The sequence below is a fragment of the Mauremys mutica genome, chromosome 3 (assembly GCF_020497125.1).
Source record: "Mauremys mutica isolate MM-2020 ecotype Southern chromosome 3, ASM2049712v1, whole genome shotgun sequence".
NCBI lineage: Eukaryota > Metazoa > Chordata > Testudines > Geoemydidae > Mauremys > Mauremys mutica.
In genome coordinates this window covers 83,294,448-83,314,891 of record NC_059074.1, presented here as the reverse complement: position 1 = coordinate 83,314,891, position 20,444 = coordinate 83,294,448, and the positions used below count along the sequence as shown (strand labels likewise).

The following is a 20,444-nucleotide window of genomic DNA, read 5'->3' as shown; positions in this document are numbered from 1 at the left end:
CTAACAGTCTGTTAGTCTATAAGGTGCCACAGGACTCTTTGCTGCTTTGTCACCTTTGAAGGCTTTGATGTTTAAAACCCAGGTAAAAGGTTAGTGTGTGGGAGCTGGGGGTCAGGGCGGGAGTAAGAGCCCAGGTAACTCTGCAGTGAATACACACCCTAGCAGACGAAGTAGGTGGGGGCTTTTATGAGACAAACTCTGCTGACTTCACTGTGGCACCCTTACATTAAGGCCACATTTGGCCCTGTCACTACAAATTGATACAAGTGGCCATTTATGTAGATTTCTCTCTTTTAAAGCCTTGCCACTCTCACTTGTCCTTTTCACTAACTTGGTAAAATAGCAAAGACAGCTGCCTATGGCCTTGGTAAGGCAAGAGGGTGGCAAATGGAGCTCTTCTGCAGTTCAGCTTATAACCTGTTGTTTTTAAGTCTCTTTTTACTTGAAGTATTTCTCTTCACTAACAAATGTATCCCAGAATTATGGGAGCTTGGAGAAAACTATGATTAATCCACTCCCATCGGTCACAAAGCAGACAAGGAATAGGATTCTAAGACTTTGTCTGAACTGCTCAATAGTTTAACCACTGCTCTGCAACATCATGGGCTGTGAGTACTAAAGTACTATCCTAGATTATTTTCACTGTACAGCGAAGGGCTGCAGCAAAATAGAAATTTAAGTCTGCATATTTACGGCCTGATCCTGCATCCTTTATACAAACAAACAATCCTTACTTCCCAGGGTGGTTTGATTGAAATCAAAGCGACGTTAACATCATGATTTAAATCAGCAAGCAGGAAACCTTGATGTACCATATCCATTTAAATGTTCTTTTGCATTTGTACTTTTTAGTTATTTTCCTAAAGAAAAGCTGATTATCATTAGTTGGTAACCATAAAAACATGTTGATTTGTAATATAAATATAGCTTTTACACTAGATTTGGTGCTTCTTTTTGCTAACCAGAATACACTATATCCATACACATTTATTTCAGCAATTATACAACGAACATTTACTTGTTTTTTTAATTTTTAAACTTTCTACTATGTTAGAAAATGGTGAATGATATATATTTCTTATTTACTAGATTTTTTTTTTAACCTGTGATTTGTGTCATGGTCTTTTTGGACAGAAGTTACAATTCAATTAAAAAGCACAAAAACAGTATTTTAATTTATTAGTTAAATAAAACTACACCTCTACCCCAATATAAACACGACTCGATAGAACACGGGTTCGCATACAACACAGTAAAGCTCTGACACGCTGCTCTGAGCAGCGTGTTAAGGGTGTCGGGCCAGGCCGGGGCTGAGGGGTTTGATAAGCGGCAGAGGGTCTTGGGGGCAGTCAGGGACTCCCCCCCACAAGGTGTGGGGGGCAGGAGCTGTGGAAGGGCACTTTTAGCAGGGGGCCGGGAGCAGCCAGCTCTGCTTCCCTCACCCCGGCCCCAGCCGTGTCGCTCGGGGGAGGAGGCTTGGGGGAAAGGATCCCCCCGCACTCACCAGCAGCGGCGGAAGCGGAGCAGCCCGGCCCCAGCCCACTCCACTCTGCCAGCTCCTAGCCGCAGCGCTCCGCTTCCCGCCACAGGTGAGTATGGGGGGGCGTCCTTTCCCCAACCTCCCCGCACTCACCTGCGGCAGGAAGTGGAGCGGGGAGGTTGGGGAAAGGACGCCCCCCCATACTCACCTGTGGCGGGAAGCGGAGCGCTGCGGCTAGGAGCTGGCAGGGTGAAGCGGACTGGGGCCGGGCTGCTCTGCTTCCCGCCACTGCCAGTGAGTACTTGTCAGGGGGCGGGTGGGGTGGATAGGGGTTGGAGCAGTCAGGGGGTAGAGGGGTTGGGTAGAGGGTGGAATCCTGGGGGTGATTAGGGATGGGGGTCTCTGGAGGGGAAGGTCAGGGAACAAGGAACGGAGGTGGGGTGCAAAGCAAGTTTGATATAACATGGTCTCACCTATAACGCGGTGAGATTTTTTGTCTCCCGAGGACCACGTTATATCGGGGTAGAGGTGTACCTTTCTGGATTCATAAGAAAAAATTTTATCAAAAAAATTATCAAAACCTCTTTTGCATTTAAAACTAACTAAATTATTAAACAAAGGAAGTATTATCTGTAGTTAGTAAACAGAACTAATTGCTTCTGGTCACCATGCCCTTCAAGATTTTATAACTAGTAGATCTCATCCTCTCACACCTGGTTTTTATTCGTACAGTATATTGGAAGAGGAAAACAGGCTTTCCTGCTTTTTCAACTCCCCATTGAGTTCCTAAATTTGAATTGAGCTGAACTAGTTTAATAGACTAAAATAAAAAATCTATTCTCTTTGCACCTGCAAAAGAGGCTACTGCTGTGAAAAGCTGGTTTAGCACTTCAGTAAACCCTGGTTCCAGGTGCTTGACCAGTGACTTCCCCTGTTCAGTGGTCTGTTTGTTTTTTTTAAATTGGCAACGAACATGTACTGCTTAATATTATTATTCTCTAATGAATTTACATTATTTTAATAGATTATAGTAAATTTAGGCCTTACCATAGGTTGTCAAAATTTCAGATTTAATTATAAATTGCTTTGTTTTTAAAACATAAACCTGTATTTAAATAAAAAATCCTATTTAAATAAAAAAATTATTTTTTTTAAATAATTGTTTTTTATCCACCTTGTTACTTATACAAGTAGTTCCAATGAAATGGATACGACTACTGAAGCAACTACACATTTTCATAAGTAAAGCAACAGGACTACTCATAAGTAAAACTGTAAATTATAGGTGGCACTAATAGCACGGCCTATACTTAAGGTTGCGCAACACTTCCCATTATAAAACCGTTTCCACTTGCTTATAACGATGCCAAACTTTAACAGCTAAAGTTTCACATGTTGGCAGCTGCTGAAGGGTAATATTTTTAATTTTTTTTAGTTTTAGCAAAAAATGTTCAGTTGTTTCTAACAATGACATCAGGGATAAATACATTGCTTTGCTTGTGTTAAAAAAATATACCTTACAATAGTATTTTTTTTAGAGGCTCTAGTGGCCCCATGCTTTGGAACTGAGCTTAAAAATTTGGTAAGGGGTTGCCTTTGTGTGAGGGATATGCTTTTTATTGTTCTCATGAAAAACCGGCAAAAATTGGCCGTTATAAGCCTCATTTTACTATGTAGGAAACATTTCTCTACATTGGCCTTTACTGTTGCAAGCAGACAGAAGTGTTGATTTATGCTCTGACTACCTCTAAATTAGGCTCCCTCAGTGCCCTATTTTATACACTTCCTGACAGGTCACTATTTTATACAAAAAACTATTGTCAGTGTGTTGCATGGCAAGGAGTCTTCACAGAAGAAGGAAAACTGTTGCCAGTGTGTCACATGGCAAGAGGCAACTTCACAGTTAATACTCTAAGACTAAAATTCTTAGTAAATAAGGGTACTAATGTATGTGAGATCCAAAATCTGTATCATACAATGCACAGGAACAGATTGAAAAAAATAATCTTGAGGAAGCCAAAATAGGTCATTCAATCAGTGTTATTTCCCCTTCATTTTAAACACAGTACAAAACAGTCAACTAGTTTCTCTTGCAATTAGCATCATCTTCTTCCCTCCAGGGTCTAAAATGTAGAAATGGAGCTGTTCTTACCATACAGGGGCCTAGCTCTGCTACCTAGCAGTACTGATTTTTAAATTATATACACATGCAGTGAAATCCTGGCTCCACTGACTTCACTGGGACCAGGATTTCACGCACAGTATTTATCTTCTTGGATTCCTCTTTCACATTCAGAAACGCCTGACTCTCAGGCAAAATTAGAAAAAAATGTACACATTCTCCCACAGATTGTAACAAAGTCTTATTGGTATGCTCAGGAAAAGTTCTGTCCAGCTGGCATGTCCAACTCACCTACCAAGGCAGTTGTTGTGTTGTTGAGTCCTAGCGGAGAGGGAAGAAAATACCAGGGGCGAGGAATTTGCATTTTGGAGGACTTGAGTGGGTGGTGAGCGACATTCAACATATGTTTTAAATACATTTTAATTTTTAAAGACACTGGGGGAATTATATTCTACCACATGTTCTAAACTGCACCTCAAGGTCCAGTATATCTGATTTATAGTAGGGTGACCATCTGTCCTGTTTTTAAAGGGACAGTCCTGTTTTTTGGGACTTTTTCTTATATAGGCGCCTATTACCTCCCACCCGCTGTCCCGTTTTTTCACAGTTGCTATCTGGTAACCCTAATTTATAGACACCTCATAGCTAATCACTTTTTGCATCGAGTTCATACTCCTCTTCTCACTCCTGCTAAGCCTCCTACATCACCACCTCCTTATGCCCCAAACAGCTTTGCTTTGCCTCTATTGAAAATGGTCTTCCTTTGCCCTTCAAATACCTCTTTAAAACACACTCCCTTCTCCAAAGCCTTTTAATAAACAGTACCCTATATGGGATTTCTACACAATCGCAAACATGTGCAATCATCTAGTATATTATTTTAATTTGAACTGCTTTGTCTGTGGCTGAGCTAAGTTGTAAGATCAGCAGGTCAGGAAACAGCATGCTTTACAGAGTGATAAACATACTGTCAGCATAACAACAGCAACAATAATAATGCTGGATTTTGAGATGTTAGTCACTGCATAAACAGAATTTGAAATCTCCTGCCCTAGCCATTCAACTCTCTGAGATTATTTCAATTTTACACTCTTGGATAGGGTAAACGCCTGTTTAATTTGATTATGTTTACAGCCCAAACTACTGAAAAGTAGCAGGTGGCTATGGGAAATTCATAGAATTGTAATTTTGATGAATAAAAGACTACCATTCAGTTGGAAACCTGACCTGTTTGACAAATGGTTTTTGAGCTTCAGAATATAGTGAAACTTCTAGCATAACAGATTTTGTTGCATAAAACTGGGATGGTGAGTTTACATGTCTCAGTTTACACATCTTGTGCAATGACTTGAAACAGCATTGTCTCCTCTTGCAAATTTCCTGGAAAATTTTCTGAAAGTTAGCTGAAGTCTAGAGCAGTCTAGGAAAACAAATGGCAGTTGGGAGGCTTTCAAGAAACTGCACCACTGTGCCCACTGTGTGACCACTCCCAGAAAAATTGACAATTTAGGAGCCCAGTTAAAAGCCTCACAAAGGCATTGTTTGTACTGCAATATTCTCTTCTTATCAGAAGGCACTTTATGTACTGGTCTTATCAAGAAACCAATGAATACAACAGGTAAATCACCTCCATGAGGTGCCAGCAAACATATATTTATGCTAGAAATGGGTCTATACCAGAACTTCAGGCATCAACTCACACAAACTTTAGGAAAGTTTTGATCTGAATTATATTTTTGGTAGGTCCATCCTTTAGCAAGAATTTAAGAACCAGGAAATTCAACTTCCATAAATACCCGAGGTCAAACTGTTAGACCAGAAGCAAATATTCTCAATATAAACTGGAGAAACTTGAACACTTTTCTATTCAAAAGCATGGGCAGAAAAAGAGGTAAAGTGGGGGTGAGGAATCCACACTTCCAGATGGATTGTTTTTGTAAAGCTACCTTCCTGGAGGAGAAATTTTCAAGTACAACCTGCTAATTACAAGTTCTTCCAAGAATCCAGGACTTTGACCTTGCCAAATGGCTTTGGACAAATAATGTGGGTCCAGAGAGGTGCAAAGTGTGTCTGCATTGTTCTCATTGCATGACCAGGGCCTCAGTCATTTGGAGTTTTATTCTGAGACTGTTGGAAACAACTGAGAGAAGCATTGACCAATACAGCACCAAGCAGAAGGTGGAATAATGGATGTCTACAAGTCCTTGAATTTGTAGACACAAGAAACCAGAGGGAGGTTCTCAGCAACAAAGCCGAAGACGAAGAAGAAAGAGACAGACATGAAACCTATCCTGCTGTCTGAAACCAACATTTTCTGTAACATCTCTGAAAGTGAATGATTTAACTGGAGAGCTCCAGATGTAGATGCATTTTGTTCATGACTGCTGCAGTTTTACCAAAAAAAAAGCTGATTAGAGGATCAGAATGTACTGGGGAAACTATCAATAAAAAGCCGGATTGATGGATTAAACTTTGTCTGAAGAATTTAAAGGAAATATTCATCTCTGAATTAAATGAAAATATTGCTAGTACATATATTAAAAGCTCTCGACTTTTTTCAGACCATTGTAAGCTATGCCTTGCTTATTAACAGTAAATCCTTGTTGTCATGCTCACAAGTACAACTATGTTTTCTTTGACTCCACCTAATTGATAGCATTGCCAGAATAATACTGAACAGACAGAACCACCCTTTCAAATTTGCACATAGATACAGATACCAGAATCAAAATGATAAATGAATGAGAGAAAGATGCAGAGAAGGGGTCTAGATGAAATGCAGGGGTGGTGCTGGGGATAGATAGTACGAGATTGGAAATCAACTATCTTTGTGGTAGCAGTCTTGGTGAAGAGTGGACTAATCTATACAACTTGATCCACAAAGAACACATACGTATATCCACAGATTAAAGGCAACATTTCCAAGAGTGACCACTGATTTTGGCTGTCTCTATTTTTTCAGTGTCCAACTTGGACCGGATGTTGAGCACAGGAAGCTCCTTTTGACGTCAAATTGAAATTTGCTTTGAGATATTTGTAAATGGTATTCACTAGAGACCCTCTGAACCCTCTATGTTTATGCTAGCAGGAAAAATGAATTTACTATTTTCAGTATTAGTCTAATTTAGCAAAGCAGATTAATTATGAGACTTTGGAGACTCATTACTATGTTTCCAGTTATGAACATGCCATGCATATTGGTCAGATTCCATGTCAGGTGTTAACAAATGACTGAGCAGGGTATAAAGAAGCAACACTAGAATTTGCACTATAATTTAGCAGCTCCCCCCAGGCAGAGGCTTCTGATCTGTGTGGATAAACAGGGGAGGGTGGGAACTGTATTGTCAGAATGAGGTAATCAAACAGTTTTCAGCACAGCAAGGATAACAGTGAGCCCTTGAAACAGCAACGCTTACAATCACAGACTGAAATTGTGTCAAAATGATCTTCTCAAGTACAGCTATATTAAAGTATATGTTAGAAAGGACTTACATAGGTTACTTCCTTCTGAATAAAAAGGAAGTTGTGGCAGATGACTCTACCCCTTCTAAAACGAAAATGTTCTATACAGGTGAAAGCTGTTAGACAGTATAACTGTGCAGGTATCTTGTACAGCAAAGCTCTCCATAAAGATAAGGGTAAAAGACAAAACTCATATAGTATATATACAACAGGTATTGTACTATATTACTATCACCTTTGTAAGTCGCCCTGGATAAGGAAGGCTGCTAAATAAATTAATAATCATAATAATAATAAAGTATAATACACAAAGCTGTATATAAAGCTTAGAAATACAAATATATGCTTACTAAAATAAAATAGTCCATTTTAATTGTTAAATTCCAGTATGCAGCATCCACCAGCAGTTGCAGTTGACATCTTCTGTCTCAGTGGGGTGAATACCTGTCCATACACTGAAACTGCACGGTAGGCATCCACAGAATTGGTAGGAATTGTAAGGCAGCATTTTGCCAACTTGTAGAGATTTGGAAACCAATCAGAAATAGAGTCCCAAAACTCAGTTACTTTTACTGGCATCTGGCATTCTTTGACAAAGGTCAGGTAAGCACGTTCACTGTCATTATCTTTCTCCCAACCAGGTATTGCTTGAATTACCTCAGGGTCAAAACACAGAAAAGGCCCCTGATTTGAGCTGAAAAAGTGAACAGCACTCAAAAAGTAGGCAGCTGGTTGTTTAAATAGAGGTGGTAGTGACTGATTGTACCTGTAGAAGAAGTGGTTTAACTTTTCTGCTATTCATTGGAACACTTCTTGCCTGCAGCTATTTTCAGTTTGCCAGTCTGAAAGTTGTTGCGATGCCATATCTCGGATCAGATCTATCAGTTTGTTGAATGCTTTGTGAATCAAAACTTGCCGACTTTCAAACCATGTTAGAAGCTGCATGAACTGGATTGCATTCTCAGCCACAAACTTCACCTGGTCTTCAATGTTGCTCAGAGACTTTAGGCAAAGACTGTGTGCCTGGTGTGATTTCAAGCGCCTCACACACAAAGTGCTGCTGGTAGTATTTAATATTCTTTGCATGGTGGTAAGCAACTGCATTAAACAATGAATTTCACCTTGTAATCACTTCAGGTGGAAGCATCACTGCTTAGCTACCACTTTGATTGGCCATCAACTCCTTGAATCGTAGTTTACAGCCTACACAATGCTTGAATATTTTTTTAAAAGAAGAAACCAGCATATCCACATCAAGGAAACATGTGCACCAGATATCAATGGCCATTAAAAGGAAATGTGCATTAAAGGTAACATGAATTACACTGGGCATCGTTCCTTGTAGTACATCAGAGAAAGCACTGCACATGTACATCACGTCAGAGAGAAATGCTGAGACCTTGCTGAAATCTAAACTGTAGTTTACAACTACCTCTGCTAAAGCTTGTGATTCTGTTGAAAAATTTACCAACTCAAGCTGAATGGCTCCGGCATACAGGCATACAGTCGTCTTTCCAGCTGACAGGTACAAATAAAAAATGGAGTATATACATATCGTGTGCATCTTTTGCTTCATCAGCTACAATTGAAATGGAATTATATTCTGCCAGCACAGATTTCGTAGACTGAACATGCTTCGCAATTACTTCTGCTAGATAATCTTGGCAAAATTTGTTTGCACATGGGAAACTACCAGCATTTGGTACGTGATTTCTAAAGTACTCTCTTTGTTTCAGATTATCCATTTGTTTCTAAAAGTATGTTGGCAGCAGTGAAAGCCTCCACTAGTTCCATTGTAACTTCCTTTTTGCTAAACTACTTTCAGTTGTTCTTTTTAGTGGACACAGTCGCTAGTTTTGTGTTCTGATCTGTAGCTTCTGCACATGCTTTTTGTTTACAGGTGATTCAGAATCAAAATGACGATTGATCGTATTTTTTCTGAACAAAACTAGAGTCAGGTTGCAAGATGAACGAAACAGTTTACCACCGTCTCCATGTAAGGTTCTTACTAGGTACTGCTTCACACGACCCAAAGCTGAAATGTTTTTTGCCTTTTCTTGATTTGTTGGCCATCTTTATATGCAGTAACGATCCTTTCACTCCTGATGACTGTCGTGCTCACTTATTGTCATAAGTGTTGACACACTCTCAATCAACGATCTACTATAATGACTACTGTGCTCACTTTAGTCTATGTCATGCAACTTGACAGACACTCTCAATCAACTTTACACTATGATGATTGCAGTGATATCACACTATAGTCAACCGTTTTTGCATTGTGATAATCACAGAAGTTTTGCAGCACATTTATGAATAAAACATATTTATATTTTGAAGGTTAATTTTGCAAACAATCCCATATTTCACAATTTCAGTGAAATCCGCAAAATCGAGAATTAAGTAGGCCCCTACTCATAAGGCTCTATACATCACTATGTTAAGGACTTATGTGTGGCTTAGGTAGTGCATAGAGCCTTGTGCTGAACCTTAGCACTGGGGGAAATTTCACCCTGAGAGAGGAGGAGCTTGCAAATAATTGGTAAATTTACAAATTTTTAGCTTTGAAACTAAGTCTCAGGCTAGGCCTACACCACACAATTAACACAGTTGATTGGCACTCAGGTCTGAGCACCCAAGTTAGCATAGCCCAGGTATGGGCATTTCCATAGCAAAGTCCTACCTGTGTTACTGTGTCCTCACTGTTTCTGCACTCACTCATGTGCATCTGAGTGTACAACACATGGCTCTTTGGGCTGAGATGATCTAGGATTCTTTCCCAGTCAACTGTGTCAATTGAAAGAGAATTTGAGAAGGGAATTGGAGGAATATCAGTATTTGAGTGATTTTATCTGCATCCTCACTGAAAAGTGGATGGATTCCACACTGAGATAAAGTGAAGCCTGGGCTCTAACCTGCACCCCCAGTCAGGTAAGCTAGCCTGGGCTTAAAGCACCCCAAACTCAGGCCTGAGGTTTTTCTGTGTGCATAGTAGAGGAAGTTAAGGCTACAAATCAGGTAAGAGCATGAGTTAACTGTTCAGAGTAGACATACCATCAAAGTCTGTACTACCATGGCTTTTCATCTCTCACAGCTAAACAAAATTACACTCAGATTCTTCTTTTGCTTGTTTTCTTTAGTTCTTCAATAAACAATATTTTAAGTTTGAATTTGACTGTTAACGTTGGGGTACAGGTGCTGATTGAGCACCCAGAAAGAAGAAAATCTCTACTTTCAGGTAATCAAGTGGACTAACAGGTCCAGAACTACCCTTGCTCAAAAAAAAAAGAAAATGGGAGGGGGCTTTGGAGGATCTGAAGTCTCTGTCTAGAGCTAGAGTCCCATGCTGTCATACAAGGAGTGCACACTCTCAGACTATAAGGATGCCAGTGTATGGTTAGAGGAATATAGATCAAACTAATACAGAAGGTCTTCCAGTTAAAAATAAACAAATGCCTTTAGACCATGAAAGCGGTGTTCCAAAATTATTCAAGTTAAATAATTTATTCTTAATAATTTATCCCATGTGGTAGAAAAACAGAGGCCAACCTACCATAGCATGAAAACATAATAAAACATAATGATAAATATACAATAATATAGAGGTATGTAGAAGTCCAGTATAGGCAAGGAAAATAAGTTGTGTTTCAAAACATGTTAGGAAACACGTTAGCTAACAAGTTTTTAAACATGACTTTGTACCTACCATTGACACAACACCTTCAGTAACATATTAGCTGGTCATGGTCAACTCTAGAATCATAGAAAGGAATCTAGGCTTGACAACAACCAGCTAGCACATTTTTAAACACTGCCGAGCCTGTGTCTTGTTTATATTAAGGCTGGTTTACATCTCTGTGGCAGTGTAAAGGATCTTAATCTCATTTTAAGGCACCCTTACAGACTCATAGACTTTAAGGTCAGAAGGGACCATTATGATCACCTAGTCTGACCTCCTGCACAATGAGGCCACAGAATCTCACTCACCCACCCACTCCTGTAACTTACATTGCTCTAACAGACCATAGAGTAAAGGAAAACTAGGCCACTGTCTTTGTTTACCCTAGGTGCTACGTGGTGTTAAAAAACATGTTAATTAACACGTGTTAGCTATCATGTTTGCTAAACACAACACATTTTCCTAGCCTAGACAGGACTGAGAACTATTGCGTGTAGTAACGGTCAGGAAAGTGTACAAAAATAAAATAGCATAAATAGCACAAAAAGAGGAGATAAAAGGTTAAAATAATTTTCATTAAACTGCTGTAGTGCTGAGCAAGTATTATTGAACTGAATGATTCTGCATATAATTTGACAAGCTGCTAATAACCACTGCAATATGTTTCGTCAGCCATAATGAAACCCACACCAAAAGCAACCCAAACCCCAGAGTGTCCTGTTATCAAGTAGGCCCATTCTGCATACTTATCAAGAGTTTTGTCTATCTCTGCTGTGAACGAGACTTGCTATTTGGGCATCACTTAACATTTTCAGAACCTGTGATTATTTCGGGATAGCGACATCAGCTGAGGTGGCTGACTCACATCTGTATCAGAGAGGCCCACAGTAAAGGCCTTCCTCAGTAGAATATCATTGGAGAAACACTGTCAAATAGCTCCATCTCACCTACAATAGCTACTACATGGATGCACATGTTGGAGAAAGTGAGAAATTTTAATGTAGGTTATTCAGATATCTAAAGCATAGGTAGATGAGTTAACAGATATAAGATGAAATAATGGATGTAAGATGGTCATGACCATCAGTTTATGTGACTTATTACTTACATCTGACTTCTACTGGAAGGTTAAAAAGAAAGCAAAAAAGATCTACCATTTTAATAGTGGATCATCTTCCATCCATCTGATGTGAGAACTGCATAATCTGCCAATTTAGAATTTTGGGCAGGAACTGTGTTGTCTCTTTATTTTGTTCAGTTCTGAGTAAGTTGAACGAACTCACTTAAATTGTTCACTAAAGCACAACACACCAAGGCTTTGATCTAGCAAAGCTCTGAAATATGTATTTTAAGCATCTGAGTAATATCACAAAAGTCCCAAAGGGCTACTCACATGCTTAAAGTTAAACATGTGCTTAAGTGCTTTGCTAAATGGCTATCTAAACAGTCATACTACAGTTCCTTGTCCATTTCTGTATGAATGATTAAACTACTTTAGATTTCACATAAAAATTAAGAATACAGTACAAAGCTGGAAAACAATTACTCCAGATAGTAGGGCCCCAGAAAACGGACGTAGTGCACAGAGTGCAACTGATGCAATTCTGGTAAATTTCATTCTGCTGCTCCTATTAGGCTGTGTCTACACTGCCACTTTCAGCGCTAAAACTTTTGTTGTTCATGGGTGTGAAAAAACACACCCAAGTGACAAAAGTTTTCATGCTGAAAAGCGCCAGTACAGACAGTGCTTTATCTCCAGGAGCTGTGCTTCCGGCGATAAACCTACCACCACTCCTTCGGGGGGGTGGGGGGGTGTTATCGCCAGGAGAGCTCTCCCCAGGCAATAAAGTGTGTTTACACTGCCCATGTCACAGCGCTGCCACAGACGTGCTGTAATGTGAGTAGTGTAGATATACCCCTAGGATATGTTTACACTACCTGCCAGATCGGCGGGCAGTGATCGATCCAGCAGTGATTGATTTATCGCGTCTAGTCTAGATGCGATAAATTGACCCCCAAGCCCTCTCCTGTCGACTCCTGTACTCCAGCGCCGCGAGAAGCGCAGGCAGAGTCTACAGGGGAGCGGCAGCAGTCAACTCACCGTGGTGAAGACACCACAGTAAGTCGATCTCAGTTGCGTAACTTAGATCGATCCCCCCCTCAGTGTAGGCCAGGGTTTAGAGAAGCTACATGCAGTTCCTACTGGAAGAGAAGTGAGAAGTGAAAAGATTGGTGCTGCTCCCTCCCCATAGTCTTTCAAAAACAGTGCTGACCTTGGATGTCACTGAGGGCTTGTCTACATGGGGAGTTATTCCAGAATAGCTATTCCTGATTAACTATTCCTGACACATTTACCAGATACCTAGATGGATGACTAAATCTCGTAGACAGAGGCTCATATCAAAGATATGTGGGACTCTCTGTCTACACATAAGAAATAATCCAGAATAAGGCAGGATGTGAATTTAAAGCTCATTAACTATTCCCAATTAACTATGCCTGATTAACTGCATGTGTGGATGTTCTTATTCTAACATAAGAGTGCCTTATTCTGAATTAGCTTAATCCACTTTGAAGTGAATTAAGCTAATTTGGAATGAAACATGCTTATTGCAGAATAAGAGTTTCAACATGTGAAATTAATCAGGAATAGCTATTATAGAATAACTCCATATGTAGACAAGTCCTCACTGACATTCAACAATTACAACGTCTAGGTAGGTTTTACAGTCACTAAAAACAAAGTTGAATTACGGTATATTCATGTTCGGTGTTATCTTTTTAAAACAGAGCTTCCAAAAACAATTACACATACTAGTAACTGGTCTTTATCCTTCATAAGGAACATGTGGAAAACTTTATTAGGCTCATGATACAAAAATAAAACAAAACAAACGGTCTGCATTTAAACTTGGGAATTACTGGTAGATGTTCATAAAGGACCAATTTCACAGTCTTGGGATTCTGCTCAATAACGAGGAAAATAGTCCCTCTAGTGTACTCTTCATGTAGAGGAAGGAATGAGTTTCACAGAGTATTGCCATAAGAAGTTACAAAATAAATATTATGGCAAGAGATACCAAAGTACTTACAGAAGTTACAGTGAAACTGCACATTCCTCCAACCTACATACAAAGGTGCCTGAAGATACCATTTCAGGGCAGATGAAAAATATTGAGCAAAGAAAGTTACTGAATCCTGAACAATTTAACAAAGTAAATAAAAATCAGTTCTGATACACTGATTTTGTGAATTCACATTTTGAATGCAGCATTTTGATGTGGCATTAGATACTTTCATTTAGAAAACTTGCATCGGACGAAGTGGGTATTCACCCACGAAAGCTCATGCTCCAAAACATCTGTTAGTCTATAAGGTGCCACAGGACTCTTTGCTGCTTTTACAGATCCAGACTAACACGGCTACCCCTCTGATATTTAGAAAACTGTAACACGTGCAAGTCTGGTGAACAGGAACCTCTGTGGTAGTAACGACAAGATTCACCTTACATATTGCACACTGACAAGACACTATCAGGACATGTGCTTCTGTACAACAGAGCATGCACAGTCTCTTTCTTTCAAAGCATGTTTTTCATAGACATCAAAAACTAAAACATTCACTTTTATCACTATTCGAAGCAGTGAGCAGTTATTGAATCATATATCTAAATAATTGTGGGGTGGTTTGGAAAAATATAAGTTAGGGTTGAAAAGACCTGCATGGGAGTGTATGCAGCATGCTGCACCTAGGAAGATTTATTATATATTACTGCACTAGTTAGCTGCCAACCAATGTTAGATAAGCTAACATTCCAATGGGTTGTTGGAGGGGAGGGGAAACAAATCAGCCTGTTGGTGTGTGAATTGGACAAATTTTATCTGAATTAGAGGAAACATAATGTTGTCTTCCTAACCACAGGGAAAAAAAAAAAGCAGTTGAATGATAGTTGTAATTTTAATGTATAGCTTTTAAAGTAATTGTTTTGGGGAGACTAATCTAAGCTACTTTTATGAAGTATGTTCTGCTGATTACACTGGAAACAAAATTAATATTTCATATATAACACGTATGATAATAAAACTAAGTTAGCTTTTTCACCTTTACTTAAAATGACAGTTTCCCCTTTTGATGCAAGAGAGGAATAACACTGTTAAATGTGTTCTTTGTCTATGAAGCTGAAATTATCTATATAATAAAATAATTGTAGACTAAGGTAAAAGGCTTTCTCGTACACATATCTCTATCATTTTTGAAATCTCAGTTTCCCTGTGACTTTTCCCAAGGTCCAAAGTGAACAGGTTAGTCATATGTCCACTAACCAGTTATATCCCATTCTTATGAGGGAAATAAAATGATAAAACAGTGTATATTCATTTACTGTGTTTTAGATACCAATGGTATGTCTACACAGCAGCTGGGAGGTATAATTCCCAACACAAGTAGAAGTACGCTCCTTAGCTCTGCTTGAGCTAGCGCCTAAAAAGAGCAGAGTGGCCGCGGCAAAATGGGCAGCAGTTCAGTCTAGCCATCTGAATAGATTCCCAGGGCACTGGGTAGGACTGCACTTGCGCGGCTAGCACAAGACACCACCTCTGCGGCCACACCCATGCTTCTTTATTTAGATGCTAACTCAAGCAGAGCTAGTGTGCAGAAGCTGGGAATCACTCTCCAAGCTACTGTGGAAACAAACCCTTTGAGATGTAGATGGAGTCAAACAGGAATGTTTCCATATAAAGTAACTGATATTCCAGTCAAGAAATAGAAAGATCCCTGTTTTAAATGCATATGCACAGCTTAAAAAGAACACTAATCCTGTTAGAAATTAAAATCTCTGTTCTGGGATGCCTGGCAGATTATTAGCTCCTGACCTCTCTTTCCCCTGCTTTATCACGTTCCTATCAGCCACACACAAACATATACACAGATTGCTAACAAAATCAAACATGTTATCATCAGTTTCAAAGACAACTTGCACTCAACCATAAACAAGATTTTGAGCTTCTAATGTGCCCTCATCTTCTGATGAAGGTCATTTTAGAGACCAGTGAGAAACTTCTGAACTAAATTATATCAGTGAAATCTCAAAGGATCCAAGTTTTTTAACATTTTAATTAGCTCCAAGTACCAGTTAATTCTGCACAGAAATGGAATCAATATCAAATTAAAAGTATAAATTGTCAGAAAAACTGCAAGTGTATTAAGCATACTAATCAATGTAAGCACTTTGCACGATGGCCCAGTTCCTACTTCCACTTAAGTCTGTGAGAGTTTTGCCACCAAATTCAATGGAAGTAGTATCAGACCCTATACATTATATGTTGTTTTATAATTTTTAGTTCCATTTGATTTGAGATCATTGATTGAAAACTCAAAGTATTCAACAAAAAACTGGATTTGTCATAGCAGATAAGATAGAACAGCTGAGGTCTGAAACCAATGTTTTTGCAAATGACATAAAGGTATATATTTGAAAAAAAGGATTGTCATATTAGATTTAAGCCTTATCACACTCTCTATCGTGCTTGTGGAACCTCATCCAATTCAATATATAAAATAGGCATCTAATTTTAAAATGCATCTGTTTTTAAGATATCAGTCTTGAATTAAACTGGCCTTTTTTCTTAAAATATTTCCTTAGCCTGAGACAATTGCAGTGCCAACATTTTTCCTGTAATGCTCCATTTGGGGAGGGTGAAAATCCTGCATCTGTATTCAAATTAATTTCCTAGTAGTATGTCTGACTCAGAAATCAAAACATAAGAATGGGTTACTAGCATAAGAATACATGAGAATCTTCCAGCTTATACAACATTTCCAACTCATTTGTTTTATATCATGTAAGCTCTCTATTATTCAAATCAAATAGAGATTCAATCAGAAAGTTAACATCTATATAATATGCTAAAACTTCCTCAAGAATCCTCCTCCTGTCATCCATTAAGACGCTCAATTATAAATGGCACATAGTGGCAACATGATGAAATTTAACTGAATCAGTCTTCCCTCCTTTGTAAATATGACCTACATCATGCAAGTGCCCATTCTCACTGTGCAGCTGCAACATTTAAAGAAATGGCATTTTAGCAAGTGGCATACTAATAGATGAGCATGCAATACCAAAGCAAACATGTTTTGTAAAGTACTTTTAAAATGTTGTCTACCCAATATTAGCTACCAGTAAGACCTTTATTTTAAAAGTGATCTTCAAAAGCAAAAGCCTGACTATACACAATGTGTTTTCACATGCACAAAGTAAAAAATCTGGAAAATGATTTTTTCTCTAATATCTTTACATTATAATAATCATAGGTGTGATCTGTAAAAACTGTATATAATATTTTCAGATATGTGTGATTTCTCAATTGATAGTGTCCCTATATGCACTAACGTACCAGGGAAAAAATGCCAAACATTCAGAGAAGTCACCCGTTAAAGAATTCCACCATTAATTTAACTTTAATTAATTTAAGGAAAAGCATACACCTTTCTTGGCTTTTTTTGGGTGGAGAGAGGAATTTGAATTTTTCTTGAAAAACTAGTAGTAATTCTATATTTGAATTCTGAGATTTGCATCTGTATATTTTTGGCTACTACTGTCACGTGCAACTGCTAAGATTCCTACAACTGAAAAAAATTAAAGAAAATATATTTGTCTGTATTTTTCAGTTTGTTGTTTTGTGCATTTGACAGCATTCCGTGCATAGTCTTCCCACTGTTTCCTCTGTATTTAGTTAATTTTCACTGTTTCTGTGAGAGACAAGGTGGGTTAGGCCATATCTTTTATTGAACTAACTTCCGTGGGTGAGAGAGACAAGCTTTCCAGCTTGCACAGAGCTCTCCTTCAGGTCTGGCTGAGTCTTCTGCAGAGCAAGGGAAGAGGTGGGGGGGGGACTATTTTTTTTTCCAAATTCAGAAAATGTGATTGTGAAACCCCAAAAATTGACAGGGACTCCAATGCAGATGCAGTCCCTGCAATTACCGGTACTTTTAACTCATTTTAACTGACTAGATTTCAGGTTGCCGGTGCACATCAAGCTAAGCACATCAGGCTAAGCACACTGCAGCAGGGTCTCTGTGATCTTGGAGGCCACGCCACACACACCCTTTAAACCACGTGCCTCGAGCATTAAAGAAACTGACATGGGCCAGCAGAGAGGAGTCACCCAAGTTCATCTAAACAGAGAACCCCTCTCCCAGCCGAGAAGCCGCCTGCTTCGCTAGTACACAGTGGAGGCAGCCTGGGTCACTCTCAAATTAGCAAACATCAGCTACCGGTTCAGTCAGCAGCAGGTGCTGGGGCCCGGCCAACCAAGCAATACGAAGAGGAGTCTCACCAAAGCTTTTCAGGAAGTTCATTGGCCTCCGGTGCCTCCCACGTTTAATATTTAACTGGAGAGCCGTGCAAGGCAGAGTTTGCCTGGCAGATGTCACTCCAAGGAAGAGGAAGGTACAAGGCGAGGAGTTCAAATGATTGAGAGGCTCAAGAGTCCAAGGTCTCTTCCGAGTATCTGCGTCTTGCATTTCAAAGGCAGGAAAGCACCGATCCTTCCCCCCTCCCCCGGCTAGGACACCGAAGAGCCCGCTGCCTGCGAAGCGCGGGGCTGGGATCCCAGGATTGTGCTCCACGGACACGGCACTAAAACGCTGCTGCTCCTCCGCAGTTAACTACTTTAATTCCGGGCTAGTGCGCCTCGGTCACCCATCGCCCCTCCGACCCATCCCGCGCCAGCTCCTCCGCACCGAGCTCCAGGCAGCCACCAGCGGCACCCGCGCACCGGGGGTGCCGCACAGGGGCCTGCTACTGGCTGAGCGCGGTCCAGCTCCCCCCGGGGACCCTCCCACCCTCTCTGCCTCCCGCCGGGCACCCTCTCTGTACCTTGACCCCGGTACCGCCTCCTGAGAGCCTCCCTAACCCCCGTGCTGAGTGCCACTCCCGCCCCCCGGGGCACATCCCGGTCCCCCCTCCCTCGGGGTACCCCCTGCCCCCCTCACCTTCCAGCCCTTCTGCTGCCTCCCTCCCCGCCCCGCCCTCTGCTCCCGGGACATCCCGCCCCCCTCGCCGCCCCGCCCCCCTCACCTTCCAGCCCCCCCGCCTTCCCCCAGCCCCCCTCTGCTCCCGGGACACCCCGGCCCCCCTCACCGCCCCGCCCCCCTCTGCTCCCGGGACACTCCGCCCCCGTCACCTTCCAGCCCCCCCTGCTCCCGGGACACCCCGGCCCCCCTCACCTTCCAGCCGGCCGAGCTGTTGCTGTCGCCCTTATCCTTGAAGTAGGGCACGCAGCGCACCATCCAGTCGTAGATCTGGGACAGCGTGAGCCGCTTGTCCGGGGCGCTCTCGATGGCGCGGGTGATCAGGTCGGCGTAGGACAGGTTGCCCCACGCGTTCCGCCGGGACGAGCATTTCCGCGGCGCCGCCGCCGGCTGCCCCCCGCTCAGCCCGCTGCCCCCAGCGGCCGCTGCCCCGGGGGCCTGGCCCGAGCCCTCCGTCCCGACCCCGGCCAGCGGGGCCAGCAGCCGGGCCGCCTCCTCCGGGGCCAGCGGTTCCCCTCCGCCGCCGGGGACGGCACTGCCGATGGCCATGGGCGAGCTGCCCCCTTCCTCCTCGTCGTCCTCCTCCTCGGGGATCATGGAGGCGGCGTCCGCGGCCGCTTCCTCCGAGGGCTTGGCCGGGCTCGCCTGCAACTCAGGCCTCTGTAGGGGCCAAGTGCAGGAGCGGGGCCGGCTCTGGGGCTCGAACTCGGGGTCCAGCTCCACGTCCAGGGGGGAGAGGGGGGCAGGGGGAGATGCCTCTGCCATCTTTGCTTCCCCTCCTCCCGCTGCTGCTGCTCCTCCTGGTGCTGCGATGGGATTGACAGGTCCGGACCCCAATCCTCCTCCTGCCGCTGCGGATCAGTGCCTACCAGGCAGGGGGGAGCGAGCGACCATGCCGCTCTCCATTAAAGTCCTGCAGCCGCCTGCCTTCCCCCGCCCCCTCTCCCAGCAGACAGTGCACACACACACACACACACAATACTACTAATAATCACAAGGCGATCAATAAGGGATCAGGCGAGGCCAGAGGTTCCAGATGCGCCTCTGGATCCCGATGGGTGGGGGGATGGCGCCAGCAGCAGCCCAAACGCAGCGGAGTTGGTGCAGCTCAGTGGTGTGTGTTTGTTTATGTTTCACTCCATGCAGCTGCAGAAGTGCTCCACTGGCAATCACGCTGTATCCATCGGAGAGAGACCCGTCCAACACCACCAAGCCTGCTCCCGGCTGCTCTGGTAGCCGTTTTCCTTTCTCTCTCTCTCTCTGTCCGGGGAGAAAAGAGATGGGTCCTTCAAATTACATTGATGACTTTCCTCCTTCAAAACGCCCCAAAGGGAGCTGAAGTCTTAATGTACCTCCAATTGCACACTAGCATTTGCCGTAGTTATGCATTCCACTTTGCAAAAAATATATAGATCTCTATATACAAAACTAAATTTCACAACCAACCGAACAGGGGAAGAAAACGCCACTCTGGATTTTTTACCCTTCTGGCGAGGAAAGCAAAACAAAAACAAATCAAATCACCAGTCTTCCAACAGGTCCAGAAGCTTTAAGCCCTCCGTAGGGCTGCCAAGAGGATGGGTTTTGTTCCAGCATCAACACCACATTCATAACCTCCTTGCTCCTGCTGCTGCCATCTTGACAGTTTTTCCCCCCTTCGCTCAAGT

The 20,444-nt window shown here is 41.9% G+C and overlaps 1 protein-coding gene across 1 annotated transcript in view; it reads right to left on the bottom strand.

Moving 5' to 3' along the window:
- The window catches only part of FOXO3 (forkhead box O3), a 153,418-nt gene extending 133,485 nt beyond the window's left edge, over positions 1–19,933 (bottom strand). Inside the window, exon 1 of the mRNA XM_045009660.1 lies at positions 18,973–19,933. Within this exon, the coding sequence (XP_044865595.1) occupies positions 18,973–19,542 (570 nt within the window). The 5' untranslated portion in view covers positions 19,543–19,933. The remainder of the gene's footprint in view (positions 1–18,972) is intronic.
- Positions 19,934–20,444: the final 511 nt, after the last annotated feature.